This window comes from Betta splendens, chromosome 14 (genome assembly GCF_900634795.4).
Source record: "Betta splendens chromosome 14, fBetSpl5.4, whole genome shotgun sequence".
In the NCBI taxonomy this organism is placed as follows: domain Eukaryota; kingdom Metazoa; phylum Chordata; class Actinopteri; order Anabantiformes; family Osphronemidae; genus Betta; species Betta splendens.
The window spans coordinates 16,761,648-16,784,469 of record NC_040894.2 but is presented as its reverse complement, the minus strand read 5'-3'; the positions used below and the strand labels follow the sequence as shown (position 1 = coordinate 16,784,469).

The following is a 22,822-nucleotide window of genomic DNA, read 5'->3' as shown; positions in this document are numbered from 1 at the left end:
AAAGTATTAAACCGTATACAGAAAATAGACAAAAATCTGACAATCGTGAAAACAGAATAGTCTTTTTAAAATAGCCTTAATTGTCGTTGTACAACATGTATACAACAAAATTGGATTAAAAAACTTACATTGCCATGTGCTTCCTTTTTTGCTGCGGGGGCATTAGAAGCTTTTCTCCTAATTATTGAACCAACCAAAACACATGTGAGCAGGTCAGTTAAGCTTAAAATAGACAATAGCCTACTATCACTTAGTAGGATGTGAAGCACCTACTTACCTCCTGGCAAGGATGGCACTCATTTCTCCCATTAGGTCACCTCCTCCACCAGATGTGGGTGCTGGTTTGGGAGCTGGGGCTGCTGCACCTCCCTCATCCTTGACATAAGACTGTCAGACAATATTTGTTCAACTGTACAGCTAATTCAAATGTTCACTTGGTCCCAAATCACACTTGATAGAGAAGCAATAGTAGCAAACATACATTTTGTTTGGGGTGAAAATGCACCTCACCTTGGTTGTTTTGTGCAGTTTGGCTCCTGCAAGGGACATAGCCAGATTACCCCCACCACCTCCACCTCCACCAATAGGGGGTGGTGGTGGGGCAGGTGGGATGCCACCAGAAGGAGGTGGTGGAGGTGCAGGTGGTGCAGAGGAAGGTGGTGGGCCAGGAGGTGGTGGGGGTGCTGGAGGGGCAGGATGGATCGTGGCTGTAGCAGAGGTCTGCCTCTCCCTCTCCAGACACTCTTTCTCCTGCTGCTCCTGCCTTTGTTGCTCAAGTCTGAATAGACCAGGAAAAACATGCAATTCAGATCTTGGGAACAACTTCAGGTCTTGGGTATTTTCCAGCTAAGTATTTGCCTACCGTCTGTGGTGTTCCAACTCCTGCTCAGAGGGTCCACTTTGAGTCACACCTCAATAAAAATATAAACGTAGTTCATGTGGGTGATTTAAGAAAGGTACCTATAAAATTGTGCATTTTTGCCCATGTGAACCTAATGCAATTACTTACCTGAAACCACTTAAGATAAAAGGACTATGTCACATCTTACTAATGTGTTATACATTGTATATGTACCTTCAAAAGCTGGTAGTAATCCTTTATATTGACATGAATAGTTTGTGTGTTTAGCTCTGATCCATGCAGCTGGCAGTTACAATAGAAAGACTAAACACCTGCATGATTCTGCTGTGCTTACCTGGTGCCACCGGTGCATTCAGGGACTCTAAAGCATTCATCATAGACCTGGCAAAAAGACTAGCATCCTCTTTACTGCCAAAGTTCAGTCCCCAAACTTGTTTGGGATCCCGCCACTGATGAAAGTTTGCTGTGGCTTGATTATACTTCATCCCTTTGACAATAGGACAGTTAATAACTACCTGAAAAGGAAGCACTGGATAATGAGCGAATGGAGGATTTGATAGTTTCAACATTTTCACCACCACCACAGCTGAAGAATAATACGTCAGTATGGATTTCATTTCTCATATATGACTAAAGAGTGCTCAATGCATGAAGGTGAATGTGTGGCTGCGCATGTCTTTGTGTAGTACCTGCTGGTCAGCTTGCAGTTTGCGGCCCACCACACGGAAAGTGTTTGCTACAGCGTTATGGTAGATTTGAACACGGCTGAAGGAAGGACTGTCAGAACCTGCTGGTTTCCAGCGCTTGCTGGCATCATCATAGAGCATCACTGTAGCCCTTACGTGGCAGATACTGGACTCACTTTTATAGGACGAGAAGAAGAGTTTTATAAAAGTGTTATAACAGAATACTGGGAAGCAAAAAGACATTATGCTCAATGTGCTTGTTTGAAGTATGAATATGTAAGAATGTGATTTGTATATGCAAGAATGTGATTTGTGTGAACAACAGTAATCCAAAATATTAACACAAGAGTACTGCCTCTTGTCTATCTCAGCCTGTAATACGGATTCACTATTTTGACCATTGCCTGCCTGACCCTGTGTTCTGCCTGTGTTCTGTGTTTTGTACTTTGTGTTCTTTCTAATAAATTAACAATTTTCATCTGTCAATCCCAGTCCATCACACCACATACACTAGAGACACAGATGACCACTCAATGTACTCACTTGTAGACTGTAGGAGAAGCCCCTCTGGGCAACCCTAAAGTCAAACCCAGGACCTTTTGCTGTCCGGCAACAGTGCTGACCTCCTGTGACAATCAGCCCTAGCCCTACTATAGGGCGCTCTTGCTTTGATTTCTTAACGTCCCGCTTGCTTTTGTTGTTTCTGAATGATGTAATTTTCTGGTGTTCATTTTGATTCAACACACCTGTGTTCAGATGTATTTAAACCATTGCCCATGGCCGGCTCCTTTTTGTGGTGTATTTCAAGTTGTGAGCTCCTCCTCCTTGTTTAGTCAAAGTCTGTAGAGAGCAGTGCTAAGTAGTTTAGTTTATAGTTCCTGCCTAGCAGTGTTTTTAGTTCTGACGTTTGAGTCCTGAGCTTTTATCCTGTGACCTGGTCTGTGGGCACGACCAGGGAAGCATTTAAGGTTTAAGTAGTAAACGTGGACATTAGCACAACGGTGTTGCAGCTGTGTAGTGAGAGTAGTACTTCCTCGCTTGTTGCAAGCATAGCAACCATTCCTCCTTCACTACATTCCCTGTTGCGTTCTTCGTCTCGTCAAACCCTGCCAGTTGGTAACTGGTATGAGGGGCGTTTGTAACATCTCCTACATCTTAATAAAGACTTGTCTGAGCTATTTTTGTTAACGCTCTAGGTTCCGAGCTTTGAAAAATTATCCATAACCTCCCATATATGCCAAACCAAATAATATCATGCAAGTACAATGGGAAGCTTTAAATTGTCCATATTATCTAAATAGATCTTGAGAGTTCCCTGAAGTGTTTATTTTGTGATATAAAATTCCGGTGACAGCAGAAAAAAATGGTATCAGCAGAGCCTACATGCAAGTAGAATGGTTTATGAATTCATTTAGCGACGCGTGTTGTGGAACTGGAACTGTTGTGGAATCACAAAGCTCAGTTACAGTATAACAACAGTTAGAGCAACAGCATGCAGCATTTAGTTAGCAGCAGCAACCTGGAAGTCAAGCTAGTTAATGGTTCCTGTGTCAGCCACTAATGCAGTTCCAGAGAGAAGAAGACATGAAATATGACAGCTGGTAGAGAACAAGTGAAAGTAAAATTTATTTTGACTTTTAAATCAAAAAGTAACAAATTCCCTAAATTGTTTACCTGGTGCATTTATTGTGCCCGACGTGACATTATTATTATTATTATTATTATTATTATTATTATTATTATTATTATTATTATTATTATTATTATTATATTTATTTATTATTATCCATCCATCCATCCATTTTCCAAGCTGCTTATTCCCATATGCGGGGACGCGGGGGTGCTGGAGCCTAACCCAGCTGGCTGGGTCACCAGTCCATCGCAGGGCAACACTATTATTGTATGTTTGGATTGTGGCCGAGTATACTACAAAATGAACATGTTGATATAATGTATTGATTTACAAACACACTTTACATTATATACATAATAACACCACACATCTACAAGAATCAAAGACCACTAATTAATTATGATTCCATGATTAAATAATGTATGTCGGGCGTCAGGTGACGTATAAATGAACTTCAGATATCAGACATTGTTAATTTGTTTGTTTATTATGGGGTGCCGAATGTAAAAGGAGCACCTATAACTAGTTTTCTCACATTTAACTAAATGACACAACATGTTTTCCCACATTTAGTTAAATGTTGCAAAAGTCTAAATGTAAATGTTAAATGTTTAATGTAAATGTTAAATGTTTAATGTAAATGTTAAATGTTTAATGTAAATGTTAAATGTAAATGTTAAATGTTCGCCGAGTGTAAACTGAATATTCATGAATGTGCAAGTAGACTCCACCCCTACCCTTAAACAGCGCTGGTCTAAGATCAGAAACGCGAACTCAATCACCTCAAACAGTGCGCGCCCACATCTGATCTGGGAACTTTTGTTTATAGCCTGGACATAACTTCAGCTAGCTAGTATAGTTAGCCAACTAATTCTCCACCGGCGCCACAGAAATATTCTATTTAAACCTACTTAACTCCTCATTAATGGTGTTTACGACAGAACAGCAGTTTGAAGCGGAGCCTCAGCCCGCACACCTGCCGTTACAGCCCGTTCAATCTCCCCCAATGGGAGGGAGTCGGAGCTGGCGGCCATGATGGCTTCGACTTCAGGCTTCTCTCCAGTATTGCACCGATCCAGAGTCAGATGTGGGCGGAGCTATGCGTACTGTTTGACGTGTTTGAGTCCGCGTCACTGATCTAGGATAATAGGGGGTGGAGTCTACTTAAATATTCAGTTCGATCATTTAACATTTACAGTTAACATTTACATTTAGATTTAACATTTAGATTTAACATTTAACATTTACATTTAACATTTACATTTAACATTTATATTTAACATTTACATTTAGACTTTTGCACATTTACCTAAATGTGAGAAAACATGTTGTGTCATTTAGTTAAATGTGAGAAAACTAGATATAGGTGCTCCTTTTACATTCGGCACCCCATAGTTTATCAGTCCACACAGCCCCATAACTGATCTACAGCTGTCATGTGAAAGAAGAACGAAAGAACGAGCTGTAAGGATCCATGAACAAATTCCGAACAAACTGGAGACCTTGCTGCTCGCCACAGAGCCGGAGCAGCCTGGCTGTCACGTGACAAAAGAAATAAATCTCTCAGTTGAGTGAATCGTGAACGAATAAATTCTGTTTTCTGTCCTGCTGACTGAGCTTAGGCAGCTGCTGCCATGTGGCGAGAGAAGGTACTGCGTGCCAATGAACAAATCGTTCACTGAGAGGAATCGTTCCTCCCGAGTCATATAAAAGATTAGTTCATATTAAAAAACATGACTATAAACATGTTGGGAACTTCTGCTTTTTTAATCTATCATTTGGTTCTCATTTACATTTCCATTCGCATTTCCACCATCTGCTTCAGAAGTCGTAGTGTGGCTGGATGTTTATTTTAAGATGAGGAGAATCCATAGATCAGTCAGTGCTTCTCATTTCAGTTACTGTCTGGTCAAGATACGATGATGGATTATTTTATATTCACCATGTATATTTTATTATTATTAATATTATTATTTTATTTATTATTTGTACTGATTTCAGCTGTACCTGTATTGAAGCAGTGGAGTGAAATGCTGCATGTCTATCTGGATTCATTACGAAATAGGAATCAAGTGACAAGAAATAGAAAGACTCGACTTAAGTACAACTTGATTTGTGACTAGTGATTTCAGTTCAGAACTTGCTACAGTAAATGTACTTTTAATGTAAATAAATAGACAAGGCTGCAGGTGTAGTATAAAGTAGGAACTACTTAATCTGCAACCTGCTCTGGGTTCTTCATTATTGTGTCTCGGTTTGTAGCCTGTGTGAAATATCTACTTCCTGCCCAAGAGATTTTCATATTTTGACCACTTCCTGTGCTCCTGTGTACAATGCTGCCTAATATGGTGTTTATCTGTAAAATCGTGAGCACAAACTAATGTTTCTCCTATATAATAATGACACTGATAATCCTACTCTGACTGTGCCATTCTACACATGGGACATGTAAAACCCAGGAGACGACACATAAATGAAGAGTCAAGGTGCAGAGCAGTGTTAACCACCATCCTGCATGTTTCCAGTCAATCAGCTGGTTTTCACCGTTATTAAAACTTACCTCATGTTCCAAGAGTGGCACAGTCTTAAACTTCCCTTGTTTTGGGGCTGGTTCTCATCTACGAGTGTGTCTGCTGAATCAAACTTGTTCTGAGTCCTACTTATGCGCCTCTGTCGTTCACTTTCAGAGCACTGTTCAACTCCAACCACTTGTACTTCTGCATGTGTTCTCATTTCCGAGCTACGGTTTTGTTGCCTTCCTGTTCTTGTCTCCTTCACACATTTTGTCAAATTCTCATTCTCTGTCTGCTGTCGCATAGCCCTGCTTTCTCTTTCCCCCTTCCTTCATCATTTGTCTTTGCAGGGAAGGGGGTACTTTTTCCTTTAGGCATTTATTTTCAGTTTACTTTAAATATGTCATACTGAAACCCATACCCCAGCAAGAAAGTGACACTGATGCACTTTCACACTTCTAATATTTTTATCTAACAGCCAACTGTATAAAGTAATACTTAGCTAATATTTAAAGATTGTGCTACTGTAGGTTTGTGAATGCTTCATGCTCTTAGTTTATACTTTGAAGTATGTGTGTGTGTGTGAGGGGAGGGGACCAGTCTGTCTGGACCAGTATTCATAAGCTAAAATGTACAGTGTTAGTACCTCTGTAATGAGCTACAGTAATGAGTATCGCAACAATGCTAACTGTGGTTGCACTGAAAGAAGAACTGAAGACTTCCTCCTTTTTGCAGCACAGACACTGAATAAATATTAGTTCAAAGAAAGTAGGAAGACATTTTTGTAAAATATGCTATTAGTTTTTTGGATTTGTATAATTTTTTACTTAGTCAAATGTGTGTGTTCTTGTACTTGCATCGAAGTGAGAACCAAAAAAACTTTTTTTCTATCAGTTTTTTTCCCTACTTTGAAGGCCTGTCATTTTTTGGGTTAGAATTGAATTGTGGTTGTGTGTGTGTGTGTGTGTGTGTGTGTGTGTGTGTGTGTGTGTGTGTGTGTGTGTGTGTGTGTGTGTGTGTCTGTGTGTTTAGTTAAGCCCTTTTTTCAAGTTACTACAATGCAATAATACACTTATTTTTAAACCATTACACTCTTAAACCCCATTTTGTGCATTAGGAGCTGATTAGGCATAATCAAATTAAAATGGTTGTGGTTTCTACAGTAAATGGTAAAGACTATGCTATTGATTGGTTTAATGAAACAAAGTGTCTACAAACAGGTGTCTACATGGTGTCCATCAAACGATGCGGGTGTAATGGAAAAATAGTTTCTTCTTTATTCTATGCAGTTATTATATGATTTATGACTTATGTTCTGCAATTAATATCTTATGTTTTGTCTTACATCTGTTTTATTTATTTATTTTAATTAATTGTTCTGTCCAGCAGTTCAACAAGCAGCATGTATTAGGCTGTATGCCGTATTCTGATGGACTTGCTTTTACAAGAGGAGTATATAAAAAATATATATATACTCTTCTTGATTAATGGTTTATTTAATGTTTATTTTAGGTCATCCTAAATATGTGTGATGTTGTTGTGCTGGTAGACAGGTTGAGTTTTTGTGTTGGGGTGTGTGTGTGAGGGAGGGGGGGTGTACTTTAGGCTAACACTGTCAGGTTTTGGCCTTGTTTCCTGTTTTATTTTTTGTGCACTTCCGGTTTCTGTTCATGTTAGTTTCCGCTTTTATTTTGAAAGGACTTAGTTGTCACGTGTACGACATTGCTGCTTACCTCTCTGTGTGGCTGTAGTAATTAGCAGTAACTGCAACACGACAGTAGCATGATTAGTTGTCTGTTTAGCTGATAATAGCGAGGTAATGGCGCACTAACAGCTATAGAAAATACAGGAGCAAAGCTTTGCGGGCACGACGGACTGGGTATAGCCTTTACCTTCCCCTGGGTGTGCGTGATTGGAAGCATAAAAGCTCGCTCTACCGCGCTCAGCCGCTAGCAGGGCACTAGCTACTAGCTCACCCCCAGGTGTGTGTGGTTGCAGCGGACCACGGTAGCACATGTGGAATCGTGTGCGACATTGCCGCTTACCTCTTTGTTTTGCTGTAGTAATTAGCAGTAACTGCAACACGGCAGTGGCACAATTAGTCGTCTGTGTAGCTGATAATGGTGAGGTAGAAAATACAGGAGCAAAGCTACGTGCCTACGATTCCAGCTGGAGAGACCCAGACCGCCTGGACGGACTGGGTATAGCCTTTACCGTCTCCCCAGGTGTGCATGATTGCAAGCAAAGGACAAAAGCTCGACACACTGTTCCCTGCTTGTAGCCGATGCTTGAACGCCGATAGTCATTAGCTTTTCTCCACACAGGTGTGTGGCTGCAGGAGCCCACATAAGCACATTTGAAGGGGACAAAGGCTCGGTCGACTGGCTGTAGCCATTACCATAGCTAGCTAGCTATTAGCTTGCCTCACACGTGGGTTACTACATTTTAAACATCTTAAGTATCAAACATGTACTTACTTCAGCAAGGGGATTACGGATTTCTTGGAATAGATCCCTTTTTCAACAGGAGCCGCAAAGCAAACCCTGCATTGTATGCCTCCTCATTCTCGAAGCAGTCCGAGGTAAAATGAAATCCACATACATATAAATGCTGAGGCAGTTTTTCTGGCACCGGTCCGTTAAAAATAAAAGTGACCCACAAAGTCTTCACTTGTTGGTCCCTGGGTAAAGTGAATAGACTTTGGTGTTGGTTAGAACACCCAAGAACTGAACACCTTCTGTGAGAGGACATGCGTGCTGCCATGTTTGTCTGTTCGCGGTGAGTGAGAGGGGGGAAATGGCGGAAGTCCAGTTTTGGTTCGGGATCATTGTGGGGGTGGTGGTTCAGGATTTGCAAGGAGAACTTCCTACCAGTGTGACGAAACCTGGGACACTGTCTCAGAGTAGGTCGTGGTCTGTTTTCATTGGATGAGAAAAATTATGTTTTCAAAATGTGAAAAAAGGAGGAAATGCATTTCTACCGTGCTCAGTGTGTGTATATGTGACCCATAGAGTCATAGGAACGCTCCAAAATGTCAAAAAAGTGAATTTTGCATGTTATAACCCCTTTATTTATTTATTTTTTCATTTGTTCTGTCCAGCAGTTTAGCAAGCAGCATATATTACGCTGAATGCCATATTGTGATGGACAGCTTTGCTTTAACAAGAAGAGTATATATAGAATATATATACTCTTCCTGATTTATGGTTTATTTAATGGTTTATTTAGCTAATCCAAAATGTGTGTGATGTTGCTGTGTTGGTGGACAGGTTAGGTTTCTGCTTTAGGGTGTGTATGCGGGAGGGTGGGGGGGGGCAAGGGGTGAAACCAGCTGTTGAAACCAAGCAAATCTGTTAAGTAAACAATCGGAGCAAAAAAAAAAAAAAAAAAGAAGCAGGGATGTACCTTAGGCTAACACATTCATAACTAAACAACTTTTGTACTGTGGTTTACCTTGGAGATTAATACTAATACCAATAATAGTGCTAAGGTATGTGCACATACTGATACAAACATATACATATAATATAGATACATATGTGCATTATTATACATATCCCATACTACTTAATAAAAGTCATGACATACAACACCACAAATTCCATATTCACACATTATTGATATTGGTAGTGATGTATCAATAATACTTACAGTTGGATTTGGAAAGTGTCCCACTACAAGGTTAGTAAGGCTGTAGCTTAATATTATTCACCCAAAGGGTGAGGCAGACGTTGGTGCATGAACAATGCCACTTGTGGAAGCCAGGGTGATGTGAGGGGCTCAGCCACTACGCACATCCAGCAAGCAGAGGAAGGAATCCTAGCAGCCAGGGATCCCACACACCTTCAGTTCCAGGAGGGCAGGTGTTGCGACCCAAGCCGCTCACACAGAGCCCCCCAGGCAGAGCTGCAGCAGCCACAGAGACAGCACCCGAGGCCAGAGTGGGCCACCGGGGGTCAACGCTGTCCGCCCCATGAGAACCAGGGGCAAACACTCCCCCCGGCGGGAGGGTCAGCCTGAAAGAGTAGAGCCCGAGGACCCACGGTCCGTAGGGAGCCCGCCAGAAGATGCCCCCGCGCCCAGAGTGGGGCCCGCCCCCAGTCCACCACCCCCACACGAGCGGAGCGGGGCCGACCCCATCGACCCGACCTCATCCCCTGGCGCCACAGCGGCCTGCAGCACAAGGCCAGCAATTGGTGGGGGTCAGCAGAAAAGAGACCACCCAGGCAGACGATCATCGTACCCCGGGCGGAAAACCGGATTCCCACACTTCAACCGCACCACATGCATACCAACTCACACAAACACAGAAGCATACACCCACCCACATGTGCAACACACATCATCACATCAACACACACACACACACCATTGACTCTCTCACAACAAACTAGTCAATCATACGTGAACCAATGCACTCTCAGATACATTCTCGCACCCACACCATTCGCTTGGTCACATACGTGGGGAGGGTCGGTCTCCAGCCTGCTGTCCATGTGGCCCCAGGCAGGGACCCCAACCCGGGGGGAGGCAGAGGGCAGCAGAAAAGGTACCCCAGAACCCTACAACCCAGCTTGGACGTGAGTGTGTTGAACTAAAGTGCACTGAAGGTGGGTGACACCTCCAGGAGCACGACCGCTGGCTGACGGTGTGTCCCCCGGACAGTGCCCCCCCTCGCCCTAAATGTCTTTTTGCAGTTAAAACTGGGTGGTGATCTCTCCACCAGGGCCAGTGGGCGAGGCCACAACTGGCCTCAGCCCCAGGCCCCAGTGAAGGAGCCCACCCCCGGCCTTAAATGTATGTGGCTAAGTATGAGGAACTTTGGGAGATAGCCAATTCTCCGAGGGGTCCAGCAGGCAGAGCCATCAATGGGAAGGCTCCGTCTACTGGCCCCCCCGGAAGGAGCCCCCAGATTCCTGGACAAGTGTGTATGACTAATGCAATTAAAACTGCAGAGCATCCCACTTGGAAGGGACGGAACCACTTCCCAGTAGCCCCGGTCCCTCCATCAGCAGGACGCCCCTTGCAGACCTAAGTGGATGAATGCAGAGAAATGTAGTTGGGAAGCAGAGCACCAGGGTCCGCAGAGCCAGAGCAGTTATGACCCCTTTAATGTGCTCTTAGTCAGACAGGGAAAAGTCGGTACACAGCTGGCGGTTTTTCCGGTACAGGCAAGGTTGGCAAAACCACGCAGACAATTGTGCAACCTGTGACAAACATAGTCAAGCCCTTGGGCCCTAAAGCTTTGCCTTCTGCTTACCTTGAACTGCTTACTACTGTATTTGGCAACATGGAGGACGGCGATGAGCTCTTTGCTAATGTCGTGTCCAACACTAAAGCCTTTAATTTTTGTATTCTAATCTGACTGAGCTTTTATAAATCCAATAGGTGTGTAAATTATCCTTTAATGAGATGATAAAATTCTAAATATATAAATTCCAGAGATTAAATGGTAAATCCCAAAAAGAAGAAAAATGAACTAAATGCACAGTAGTGAAGTTCCAGAAAATTAGTAACTTCCCAAAGAGGTGAAAAGATATAACTCTCAAAGTGTGGAAAATAAACTAAGTCCAAAGCAAGTCACAGTAGCCAGATCCCAAAATTATTCTAAGTCCCAACCGCAGGGTCTCAAAAAATGTCCAGAGCAGTAAGATCCAGGGTCGACAAAGCGTTTATTCCATAGAAAAATGACAGAAGACAAGACAGATTGAGAATTTTTGGTCACAACATCACCTTATATACCTATTGCTCACGGGGCGGGATTCAGCTCCCCGGATGTTAGATCATCATCTTGACCTTTTAGGGTGTTTTTGACCATTATTTTATTATATTTTTTTTACCCAAGCATAAGCTCCCCTCCAAACCTTCAGTTTCCCAAGGTCAGGTTACTCTAGGTCAGGTGCTTGAAGCAGAAGCTGCACTCCTCCACACCTGCCTTATCTAGGTCAGTAAAACACTGTAGTTTTAATGGTCTTGGTGGTACACTCCAGTTGCATAACAGGGTCTCCTCCTTACACACGTGACCCAGTGAGTGCTATTATCCACACGTGCCACAGTGGCTGCTGTTGTAGTACAGCAGGTGCCGTATTATTTTGTAACATTGTCTCCTGAAATCTCAACAGTAATTACTTTATAAACTTTATGAATTTTTACACAACACCAAGTTCCTAAACACACTGCAGGATGCAAGGGAAAAGCCGTCACAATTTCTCCATCGGCTACACAGCTCTGTCTAAAGCTCAGAACAGAGGAGGTGTTTTAGCCGACACCTCTTGCTACATTTTTGTCAGGGATGTTGGGATAGAGCTTTGTTAGCAGACCTGCAGCTCGAAAGAGAAAAGATGACAAACACTCATTTTCTGAGCTACTGTTACAATTGAGGGCAGAAAAAGACAAGTTTTTAGCCAAAAAGAGCAGAATGAAAAAACACATTGCTGCAGCCAGATCTAAAGTAGCTTCAAAAGTTATGTCTGCCACCACAGAAATTCCAGAACATACAGAACAGTATGACCTCACTGAAACAAAAGCACAAATATCGGAACTGCAATGTCAACTATTGAAGATACAGTTGTAGCACTTCAAAGCGACCACCTTTTTTTTACTGCAGTACGGTTGCGTCCCCACTGCGCAACGGGTGCATTAAGCACAAAAAACAATGTCATGTTATTGTATCATTAAATGTAGAGTAGTTCATTTTTGAATATTATAGATTATTATGTGTCTTTGCTCGCTAGTGCACGCTAGTGTTTGTTTTCAATTGCCGAAGCTGCTGATGTCTTTACGCAGTTCCAAGGCCAGCCGAGAGACACAGTCCCTCCTCCATTCAATCCAATACGACAATATAAGTATGATAACATAAGTTATAGCAGCTTTTAAGTTGGTGGAGAAACCAGTCCTAAAATTTATTCAGACCGCAATAACCTATAGTTTGCTCTGACTCTGAATGAAACGTAAGAGCCCGAATGCCAGATGATGTGTCCAGATAGAGCATAACCAGAAATGTATGCATGAGCAAATGCAGGCAACAAGAAAATCTGGAAAGTGGCGTCACCGTCTGAAGCAGACAGTGATGTGACGTTCCAACGATTTGGTGCTGAGGAGCCACTTATTCATAGGCAGATGACTTGGATCAAGTATTTAATGCACACTAGTGTTTGTTGTCAATTGCTGAAGTTGCTGCTGTCATTATACAGTATGTCCTCGTGTTTAAGTACTGTCGGGTGTGTCGCGTCTGTGCACGTTCTAAGTTTGATTTCCCCACCAGAGTAAAAGCTGGAAAAACGAGACGAGTCGTTTTCTCGTTTTCCGTGAGACTCTTATTTTGAAACACAGTACAAAGACGACAGGAATCCGGTGCTCAAGGGCTTAAGTAATGGATTTATATTTTCCTTTCCAGACAACATCAGGTGAAATCAAGCCGTTTTCTGGTTAAGTTGTCCAGAAAATAAAATACAAAGAACATCTATTTCCCCGTTTCACTTAAGCGAAAAACGGAATTTAATCACAGCACCATGTTAAAAACAAATAAACGAGCTGAAAACATTGTTTTCAAAACTAGACCCAAAATTGGATTTTAAGCCGTTTCCCATTTTCTCGTTTTGAGGGAAAAAAAACGGAAAACAAGTCATTTTTTTCGTTTCCCCAGCTTTTATTCTGAGGGGGAAATCAAACTGTTGGAACATACACAGACTGTTTTCTCATTTCTCATTATACAACTGACAAACAGAATTTAATCAAAGCAGCGTGTTAAAAAACAATAAACGAGCTGAAAACAGTGTTTTCAAAAGTAGACCTGGAATTGGATTTGAAGCTGTTTTCCATTTTCTCATTTTGAGGAAAAGGAAAACGAGAAAACAAGTCGTTTTCTCGTTTTCCCAGCTTTTACTCTGGTGGGGAAATCAAACTCTTAGAACGTACAGAGACCGTGTCGCCCTGCTGCCCATTCTTTGTTGATTGCACACAATAAGAGAAGAAGCACACAGTAGGTGAGATAACAACGCTAATTGTTCAGTAATTACAACTTCTGCTTCCACCGAGATTCGAACCCGGGACAAAAAAATAAAAATAAAAAACGGGTCAAGACAATAACTAACCATTACACCACCAAGACATTGTAATGTTACTCTACGTGGGCCCATATAACATGGTCTTAGTACGGCGTAATAGGGGCCAGTGTGGGGGCTGATCGCCACCTATAGGCCAAAAAGACGTAATACACACTCCAACGCGGTAAAAACAAGGTGATACTGCACTGAAAATTAAAGCTGATTGCGGTAAAGGCACTTTTAGGGCTATGACTGTAAATGTCCAAAAGGCAGATCCATCTAGAACTTCTTCCAACACTCTGATCAAAGAACTAAGGACACAAGTCCAGGGCTCCAGAGCCAGGGCTAGAACTGAACCACCAAGTTCTCATCCAAAGAAAGTGGATAAACTGAAAGACTGTTCAAACATCAAATCTAAAAGAAAAGTATCTGAGTCAGTAACCCCAACTACAAAAAGTAGACCAAAGCTGGTACTGTTTCCAATGTGGTGAAGATGGTCACATTGTGTCTTCATGCTCCAATGAACCGAATCCATCCTTGGTTGCTGAGAAGCAACAACAGTTGAAAGAGTCAATATGGGACAAAAAAACAATCAAAACCAGCCGTTAATCTAAAGCAAGCCCTCATTGTGGGACAAATGAGTGCTTCTAAAGAGACACGTCTCAAATCTGAGAAACCGAGCAGAGCAAGGAACCGCAACAAGTCTACTGAAAAGTGTCATTACTGCACGCAGTCAAGGAAGCATTGCCAGCAAAGCAGATCCCAAAACCCAGCAAGTGCCAAAGTGTTCCAACCAGTGCACCTCTGCTTTTGGAGCTAAAATTTGCAGACTTCCCTCTTCCTGCTGAATGGAAAGAGCGGATCATACAGAAGCTCAGTGCAATGCCAGATGTTTTTGCACAGAATGACACAGATTTTGGGTGCACTAACAAAGTAAAGCACCAGATAAATCTGAGTGATGAGACCCCTCTTAAGCATGCAGCCTGCCCGATAAGATCCCAAGATCTTGACGCTGTTAATCCGTAAGTCCGAGTCCCCTTTTTCATCCCCAATAGTGGTAGTAGAAAAAAAAATGGCAAAGGGGTCATATCATGCAAAATCCACTTTTTAGACATATTGGAGCGTTCCTATGACTCTATGGGTCACATTTACACATACTGAGCACGGTAGAAATGCAAATGCATTTTTTTCACATTTTGATAATGTAAATTTTCTCATCCAATGGAGACAGACCTCGTCCTACTCTGAGACCGTTCCCCAGTTGTTGTCACATTGGTAGGAAGTTCTCCCTGCAATTCCTGAACCACCACCCCCACAATGATCCCGAACCAAAAGTGGACTTCCGCCACCCCCCCCCCTCTCACTCACCGCGAACAGACGAACATGGCAGCACACATGTCCTCTCACAGAAGGTGTTCAGTTCTTGGGTGTTCTAACCAACACCAAAGTCTATTCACTTTACCCAGGGATCAACGAGTGAGGACTCTGTGGGTCACCTTTATTTTAAATGGACCGGTGCCAGAAACATTGCCTCAGCATTGATGTGTATGTGCATTTCAAAGGAGGGTGCGTACAATGCTGGATTTGTTTCACGGCTCCTGTTGGAAAAAAAGGATCTATTTCTACAGTCCATCAGTCACTCACTGAAGTAAGTATATGCTTAATATTTATAATGTTTTAAAATGTTAGTTTGTCTGTTTAAAATGTAGTAACCTATGTTTGAGGCAAGTTAGTAGCTAGCTACGCTAACGGCTACAGCCAGTCGTGTGGGCTCCTGCAGCCACACACCTGTGTGGAGAAAAGCTAATGGCTATCGGCATCGAGCGGATACAGGCAGGGAGCGGTGGGTCTAGCTTTTGTCCTTTTTCTGAAATCGCATACACCTGGGGGGAACAGCTGATAGCTCCTAGCCTTCGAGCGGCTACAAGCAGGGAGCGGTGGATTAAGCTTTTGTCCTGTTGACATGTGCTGCTGCTCCTATTTGTGTGTTGCGTTAGCCGTTAGCATGCTGTTAGGCCTTTGCACTTTAGAGCTACAGCTGGTCGCTCGCTACAATAAGAAACTGCAGATGAACACGGTTATGTTTGTTATTACCCCGTCCTGTGTCACAGCCTAAACTTGTGATTTGGGGTTATGTCATTGTTCTATCAAATTCTAACATGATTAGTTGGAATTATTACTTTGTTGTGTTGCAAGCTTAGTTGCTAATTAGTTACATCTCTACAATAACTGCTGCTTATCTGGTCAGTTACCTATAGCTTGTGTACCATAGCCATTATATTTGTTGGACCAATACAATTTACAGTAAATTTAACATTGTCTTTTCTATACTGTAGTGGGGCACATCCCAGTTACCCACATGCAAGGAGGCTGTCAAACCTGAAATCGCAACTGCTAGTCGCTTTGCAAATTACATAAATCAATTAAATGGAAGTAAATGCGACATTACCAATGAGACACATTTTGCATCAGCCGAAATGTGGTTACTTCAACAGCCTCCTCTTCAGCTTCAGGGTCAGATTCGGGATCGTAGATGTATGGTTCTACTACGCTACCGAACCAGCTGGCTGGCTATTGTCGTGCAGTCATGTAGTGGGTCTTCTTCTTCTGTTGAGGATTGCGTTGGAATGCATTCTCAGTGTCGCACTGCTGCCACCTAGTACTCATCGTAACCGTGCGGTGGCTCGTATCCATAAAGCCAATTAAAAAAAAAAAAAATTTTGGCGCTTCCGCACAGAGGTGTGGCGAGCAGCTTGGCTTGCGACACGCCCAGAAAACACAGCATTTGCTCAAGGGGAGTGAGAACCACAAATTGACAGGGGCAGTGTGGACGATCTAAAGGGTTTTATGGGATGAAAATTTACAGAGACCTTACAGAGACATTAAAGTCCAATATTTTTTAGAATAAAAGTATGATCAGTGTCCTTTAAATACTATTAAAAAGACTTGTATGCCCTCCCGACTTGTATGCTTTCTCAGCTCTCTGGTTCTCGGTCCACATCCTTAAAAGCGGTTAGTACCAGACTGAAGTTGACGACAAAGACAAACACAAAACAGCCTTTGTATGTCCTATGGGGTTCTGGGAGTTCAAACAAATACCCAAGGGCATAACGAATGCTCCCAGCATGTTTCAAAGGCTAGTGGAGTGGTGCATGGGGGACATTAATCTTAAAGAAGTCCTATTCTTTTTAGACAACCTTATAGTGTTCTGTTGGGGCAATGTGAGGGTGGTGGTAGTGCCAAGTGAATTAGCAACACCACCTAGTCTTAAAGGGCTGAGTTTGATTAACCTCACAGGTTTGCACCAATTATGTTGGGGATATGCGAGGAGCACAAATTATAATGATTGGATTTATAGCTCTTGAGTGGAGATACCAATTATGTTTATAATTTGTGATTAACAAATTAGTTATTAGCTTAAATATATATAACTATATGACAAAGTCTATAGTTTGGTAAGTGAAACACTTCACTATTATTGATTTAATAATTATTAATAGAATTAATAATTACTTAATTTACGGGGCACCACCCTGTTGCCAGGGACCAATAACCAATTCAGAATAGCCAATACAGTCTCAATTGTATCTAAGTTGGTTGGCTTCTCTGCTCAGACTTGAAGGGAATGCCTCTGCCTTACTGCTTAATCCTGGTGAGAAGATTTGGCGTTGTGTGCGTGCTTGCGCTGTTGCAGTCTGGTCCGGTCCAGGTGTGCGTTGCGGTGACCGCGTCGTGATCAGCTGATGCGGCGGCGAGTGAGGCAGTTAAGCTGGCAGTTTCAGTGGTCTTGAAGATTAGAAGAAAAAGGGAGAGGGTCGAAGAGAACAAGGGACGAGTCTTCGGTCACGGTGGCTTTTATAATCATGTTTAACCAGGATGGCTGACGTCCAAGTTCCTGTTCCGTCGCCGCGGGGAGTCCTGACGTCTTAGCGGGGGAGCCAGGTATGGTTCCCCAGCCAGGCGCCTGGTTTTGGCGCTCGGATTTGAAATCTCTTTGTTGTCACTCTCTACTATCAGGATGAAGACATTACATGCAGGACGCAGTGCCTCCTTTGTTTGAGCATGTGGGATCTTAATAATAATTCTGTTAATAACAGATTATACAGATGAGGTCCCCCAACAGTTCTCCAAAACCCTTGAACAACATGAAACCGCCTTCTCCATGTACTTAGCCGTCTTAGGGAATACGTGTTGAAATGTTCCCTTGAAAAGTGTTGTGATGCTGTGAGAGACGCGATGCTGTGAGAGAACGCGAGACTCTGCGAGAACAGCACGAGAAATTCAACAAGGCGGCGCGACACCGGTAGTAAACAACAGCGCGACAAACTATCCGCCAATTTAAATAAATAAATAACTACCTTATTTTACGGAAAATAATCAACCACCCTACCATTCTGGATAACACCGAAGAAAGTTTCGAGTATATCGACGAGTGCTTCGAGCGTCTGGTAACGGGGAAAAAGGAGACGGCTCCCAACAAGCGTTCCCGTCCGTCTGACTCACCTGAGTCACCTGGAGCTAGCTCGGCGGATAAAAACATCACGGACAATCGAGAAAAAAATATCAAGTTTCAACGCACGTCTGGCGCTAGTGGAACTCCTCCACAAAGAGTTTATGGCCCTCCGCGACTCCCTGGAATTCAGCCAGCAGCAGGTGATTTCTCTCGCCACCGAGAACGAGGCCCTGAAAGGAACGGTGCAGTCCCTGACGGAGGATGTGGCTCAGCTAGCGGCCGAAAATAAAAAAATAAAAGAAGGCATTATCGATCTGCAGGCCCGCAGCATGAGGGACAGCCTGGTGTTCTCGGGGATTCCAGAACAGGCGGAGGAAACCACAATTAAAAACTTCCTTAAACAACAGATGAAGATTCCAGCGGACAAGATGGCGTTCCACCATTCGCATAGACTTGGAGGAAGACCACCGGATGGCCAGCGCCCCCGACCCATCGTTGCCAAGTTTCATGACTTTAAGCAGAAGGAACTGGTTAAGAGCCGGGGCGGACAGCTGAAGGGAACCGACTACAGCGTCAACGACCAGTTTCCCAAGGAGATCCTCGACCGCCGCCGCCGCCGACTGTTCCCCATCTGTAAGAGGTTCATGGCAGAAGGCTGCAGGGCTGTTATCAGCGTCGACAAACTGTACGTCAACGGAGAGCTCTACCGGGACCGGGAAGCAACTCTGTGGCTCTACTAGCAGGTGGTATGTAAAAACAATGGTTTAATGTATAAGGTTTGTTAAAAAAATAATAGATGCAATGCAACTATGTGTTATAACTTTACATCCAGTATTCAAACTCGTTCTCTCGCAGATGTTTCATGTAAATGTTCATTGTCAATCTAATGTCACTCACTCACTCACTTTGCAGAGCGCTCACCATACGTAATCACTCACTTTCCTTTCACTTTAATTTCCCTTCCCTTTACTCTTTTTCCTTCACCTACTTTCACTCCACACTGTTTACATCCTTCTTTTCTCTATTCTTCTTCCACATAGTCAGCCAGCTATGTAGCCCTCCAGCAACCACACACAAACATCTACTGCACAGGGGAAACACGTGCACATACATAGATAACACACAACTCAGAATACACAGGTACTTAAGGTTAGCCACACACCTAAAGTCTGTCACACTACATACACATAAGACTAGTGATCCACAGCAGTCAGGTAAGATATGACACCACTGAAGATTGTCACTTGGAATGTACGTGGAATCAATAAGAAGGAGAAACGATTTAAAATATTTAACCATTTGAAAACCCTACAAGCAGACATTGTTTTACTACAGGAAACTCATATTCCCAAAATTATAAATTACACTCTGGCATCAGCAGAGTTCCCACATGCTTACTAAGCCGGTTACAATTCTAAACAAAGAGGGGTCGCCATCCTGATAAATAAAAAGATTAACTTTACGCATAACGATACCATTGTAGATCCAGAAGGGAGATATATAATCATTAATATCTTGATAGGAAACATTGAATATTGCATAGCTAATGTGTATGGCCCTAATGTTGACGACCCCTCTTTCTTTCACAGCTTCTTCACATCACTGTCTGCTCACTCTGGTTCCAAACTTATAGTAGGAGGGGACTTTAATTTAGTATTTAACCCAGAGTTGGACAGGCTAAGCAAAGCTGTGAGCAACAGGAACTGGCAATCAGTACAGACCTTAAAACAGTACATGGATGACTTCGGTCTCTGTGACACATGGCGTTCTCTTCATCCTACATCCAGGGAATATACCTTTTTCTCACCAGTTCACCACTCTCACTCCCGTATAGATTATATTTTAGTAAATAACTCAGTCTTACAAGATGTCTCTGACACCAATATTCACTCTATCACAATCAGTGATCATGCACCAATGTCCATTTTGTTGATTAAGACAGCCACACCATCAACCAGGAATTGGAGGTTTAATACATCATTACTCAATGATCAAGACTTCATCAGTTATGTCAGGAGAGAATGGAAAACCTTTATAGAAATCAACGATACACCGGAAATCTCACCCTGTGTTCTTTGGGAGACTGGGAAGGCAGTTATGTGCGGTAGAATTATTTTATATTCATCACACAAGAAAAAAAAAGGACATGTTACTTGAATTAGAATTAGAGCAAAAAAATAAAATCTCTAGAGATTAAACATGCTGCCTCTCCAACCAATGATGTCCTAGAAGACCTAAAGAATCTAAAGCTGAAATTAAATAATATAATTGATTGCAAAACTCAGTTTCAGATAGACCAATTACGCTGGGAGAACTTTGACCATGCTAACAAATGTGGTAAATTTCTAGCTAACCAATTAAAAAATAATAGAGAAACAAATCATCCATTCAATAACTAATAAGGAAGGCAACATTACTCGTGATCCCCATGAAATAAATGATACCTTTAAAAACTTTTACCAAGAGTTATATACGTCCCAAATAGATCCACCCACCTCAGCCATAGAGGCGTTTCTGAATAAACTAGAACTGCCAAAGCTAAATGAAGAACAATCTACAACTCTAGACTCATTGTTATCTTTGGCAGAACTACATGAAGCTCTGCAGGAGATGCCCAATAAAAAAGCTCCAGGACCAGATGGATTCCCAACTGAATTTTATAAAGAGTTCTGGTCCATGCTGGCACCCAGCTTTTACAAAATGGAAATTAAACAAAAACATTCATTACCCACAAATATGAATTCTGCCTTCATAAGCCTGCTCCAAAAACCAGGGAAAGACCCTACACTCCCATCGAGTTATAGACCAATTTCACTAATAAATGTAGATCTAAAAATAGTGTGTAAAGCACTTGCTAGAAGATTAGAAAAAATCACTCCATATATAATTCACTCTGATCAAACAGGCTTCATTAAAGGTAGACAGTCAACAAACAATATGAACAGACTAATTAATTTAATTGATTATGTCACCATCCATAAACTAGAGTCAGCCATCGTCTCCTTAGATGCAGAAAAAGCTTTCGATAGAGTAAACTGGAAGTTTCTTTTAGCCACTCTGCACAAATTCGGCGTTGGGGAAACATTCATAGACTGGATCCAAATATTATACAACTCAGCAAACGCTGCAGTCAGAACAAACAACCAGATCTCACCAAGGTTTAATCTGCATAGAGGGACAAGACAGGGCTGCCCACTTTCCCCATCACTATTTGCAATATTTATTGAACCTCTAGCCGCAGCAATAAGACAGCATGAAGGAATTACTGGAATATCGAACAAATCAGTAAATCATAAAATAAGTTTATATGCTGACGATGTGTTACTGTGTCTCCTGGAGCCACAGACGTCTCTTCCTACAACTATCAGCCTCATAGATGAATTCTCAGGACTTTCAGAGTACTCTATTAACTGGACCAAATCTATAGTGCTACCACTTAACCTTAAGGTGACTAACATCTCCTCTACCACACTCCATTTAGGGAACATTAAATACTTGGGCATTGAATTGTCGTCTAGGCTATCAGAGCTTATTGATCTAAACTACAATCCATTATTAAAACAAATAGAAGCCAACCTCAAAAGATGGCAGTCCCTACCCATTTCACTTATGGGAAGAATTGCCACCATAAAAATGATGATCCTGCCAAAAATTAATTACATATTCTCAATGATTCCAACTCAGCCAGCCCAGGCGTGGTTTAAGACATTAGACTCCTACATCTCACAGTTTTTGTGGAAAACCAAGCCACCACGAATTAGTTTAAAAACTCTTCAAAAATCCAGACGCTGCGGCGGCCTAGAACTACCTAACTTCCACCACTATTTTCTTGCCAATAGACTGAACCATGTCCACAAATGGATAAAACCCATGCCAGCAGAGTCCTCCTGGATAGACATTGAACAAACATTTTGTGGAAATATTAAAGTTGCAGATCTGCCCTTTATCAGCACCAAAATCAAACATCGTAGTTGTTACCAGAGCATTAGCATAAAAGCATCTCTGCAAGCCTGGTGGGAGTTTCTTAAAATTAATGGGTCTTCGCCTACTCTTTGCCAAAACACACCTCTGTGGAACAATCCAGACATCGTACAAAACAAAAAGGCAACACACTTTCCAACTTGGCATATCAAAGGGATAACACATCTAAAACATGTTTTCACAAGAGACAAGTTTACCTCTTTTGAAGAACTAGTGTCTCACTATGAAATCACTAGTGCCAATTTCCTAGAATACCAAAAACTAAAGTCAATACTTAATGCAAAAAGTAAGAATACTGCCATCCACATGCAAGCACCACCAGTAATAGAGCGATTTATTGATATATCAGGGAAAAGGACAGTGTCCAAAATCTATATTTTAATTTCCAATGTAGACCAGACAGTGAGCCTTCCGATCTGTAAATGGGAAGCTGATCTCAATATCACCACTAATTACACGTTCTGGAATAACATATGTTCTAATTTATTCAGAATGACAAAAATACAAATTTACAACTAATACAATACAAAATTCTTCATAGAACTCACTATACAGGACAAAGGATGTTCCAAATGGGTCCAAATGGGTTCCAAACTCAAATATTTGCCCTCACTGTACAGATAACACAGCAGATAGATTCCTACATGCA

The 22,822-nt window shown here is 42.2% G+C and overlaps 1 protein-coding gene across 5 annotated transcripts in view; it reads right to left on the bottom strand.

The window, feature by feature from the left end:
- The window catches only part of LOC114869280 (vasodilator-stimulated phosphoprotein-like), a 46,835-nt gene that overhangs the window by 3,379 nt on the left and 20,634 nt on the right, over positions 1–22,822 (bottom strand). For 3 of the 5 annotated variants that reach the window (XM_029173365.3, XM_055514368.1, XM_055514369.1), the window contains 6 exons: positions 1,552–1,723; positions 1,197–1,377; positions 863–911; positions 511–778; positions 278–387; positions 129–177 (listed from right to left, as the gene is read on the bottom strand). In XM_029173365.3, the coding sequence (XP_029029198.1) occupies positions 129–177; positions 278–387; positions 511–778; positions 863–911; positions 1,197–1,377; positions 1,552–1,689 (795 nt within the window). In that variant the 5' untranslated portion in view covers positions 1,690–1,723. Of the gene's footprint in view, positions 1–128; positions 178–277; positions 388–510; positions 779–862; positions 912–1,196; positions 1,378–1,551; positions 1,724–5,741; positions 8,066–22,822 lie in introns of those variants that run through there. The other 2 variants (XM_029173362.3, XM_029173361.3) reach the window with 2 other exon arrangements.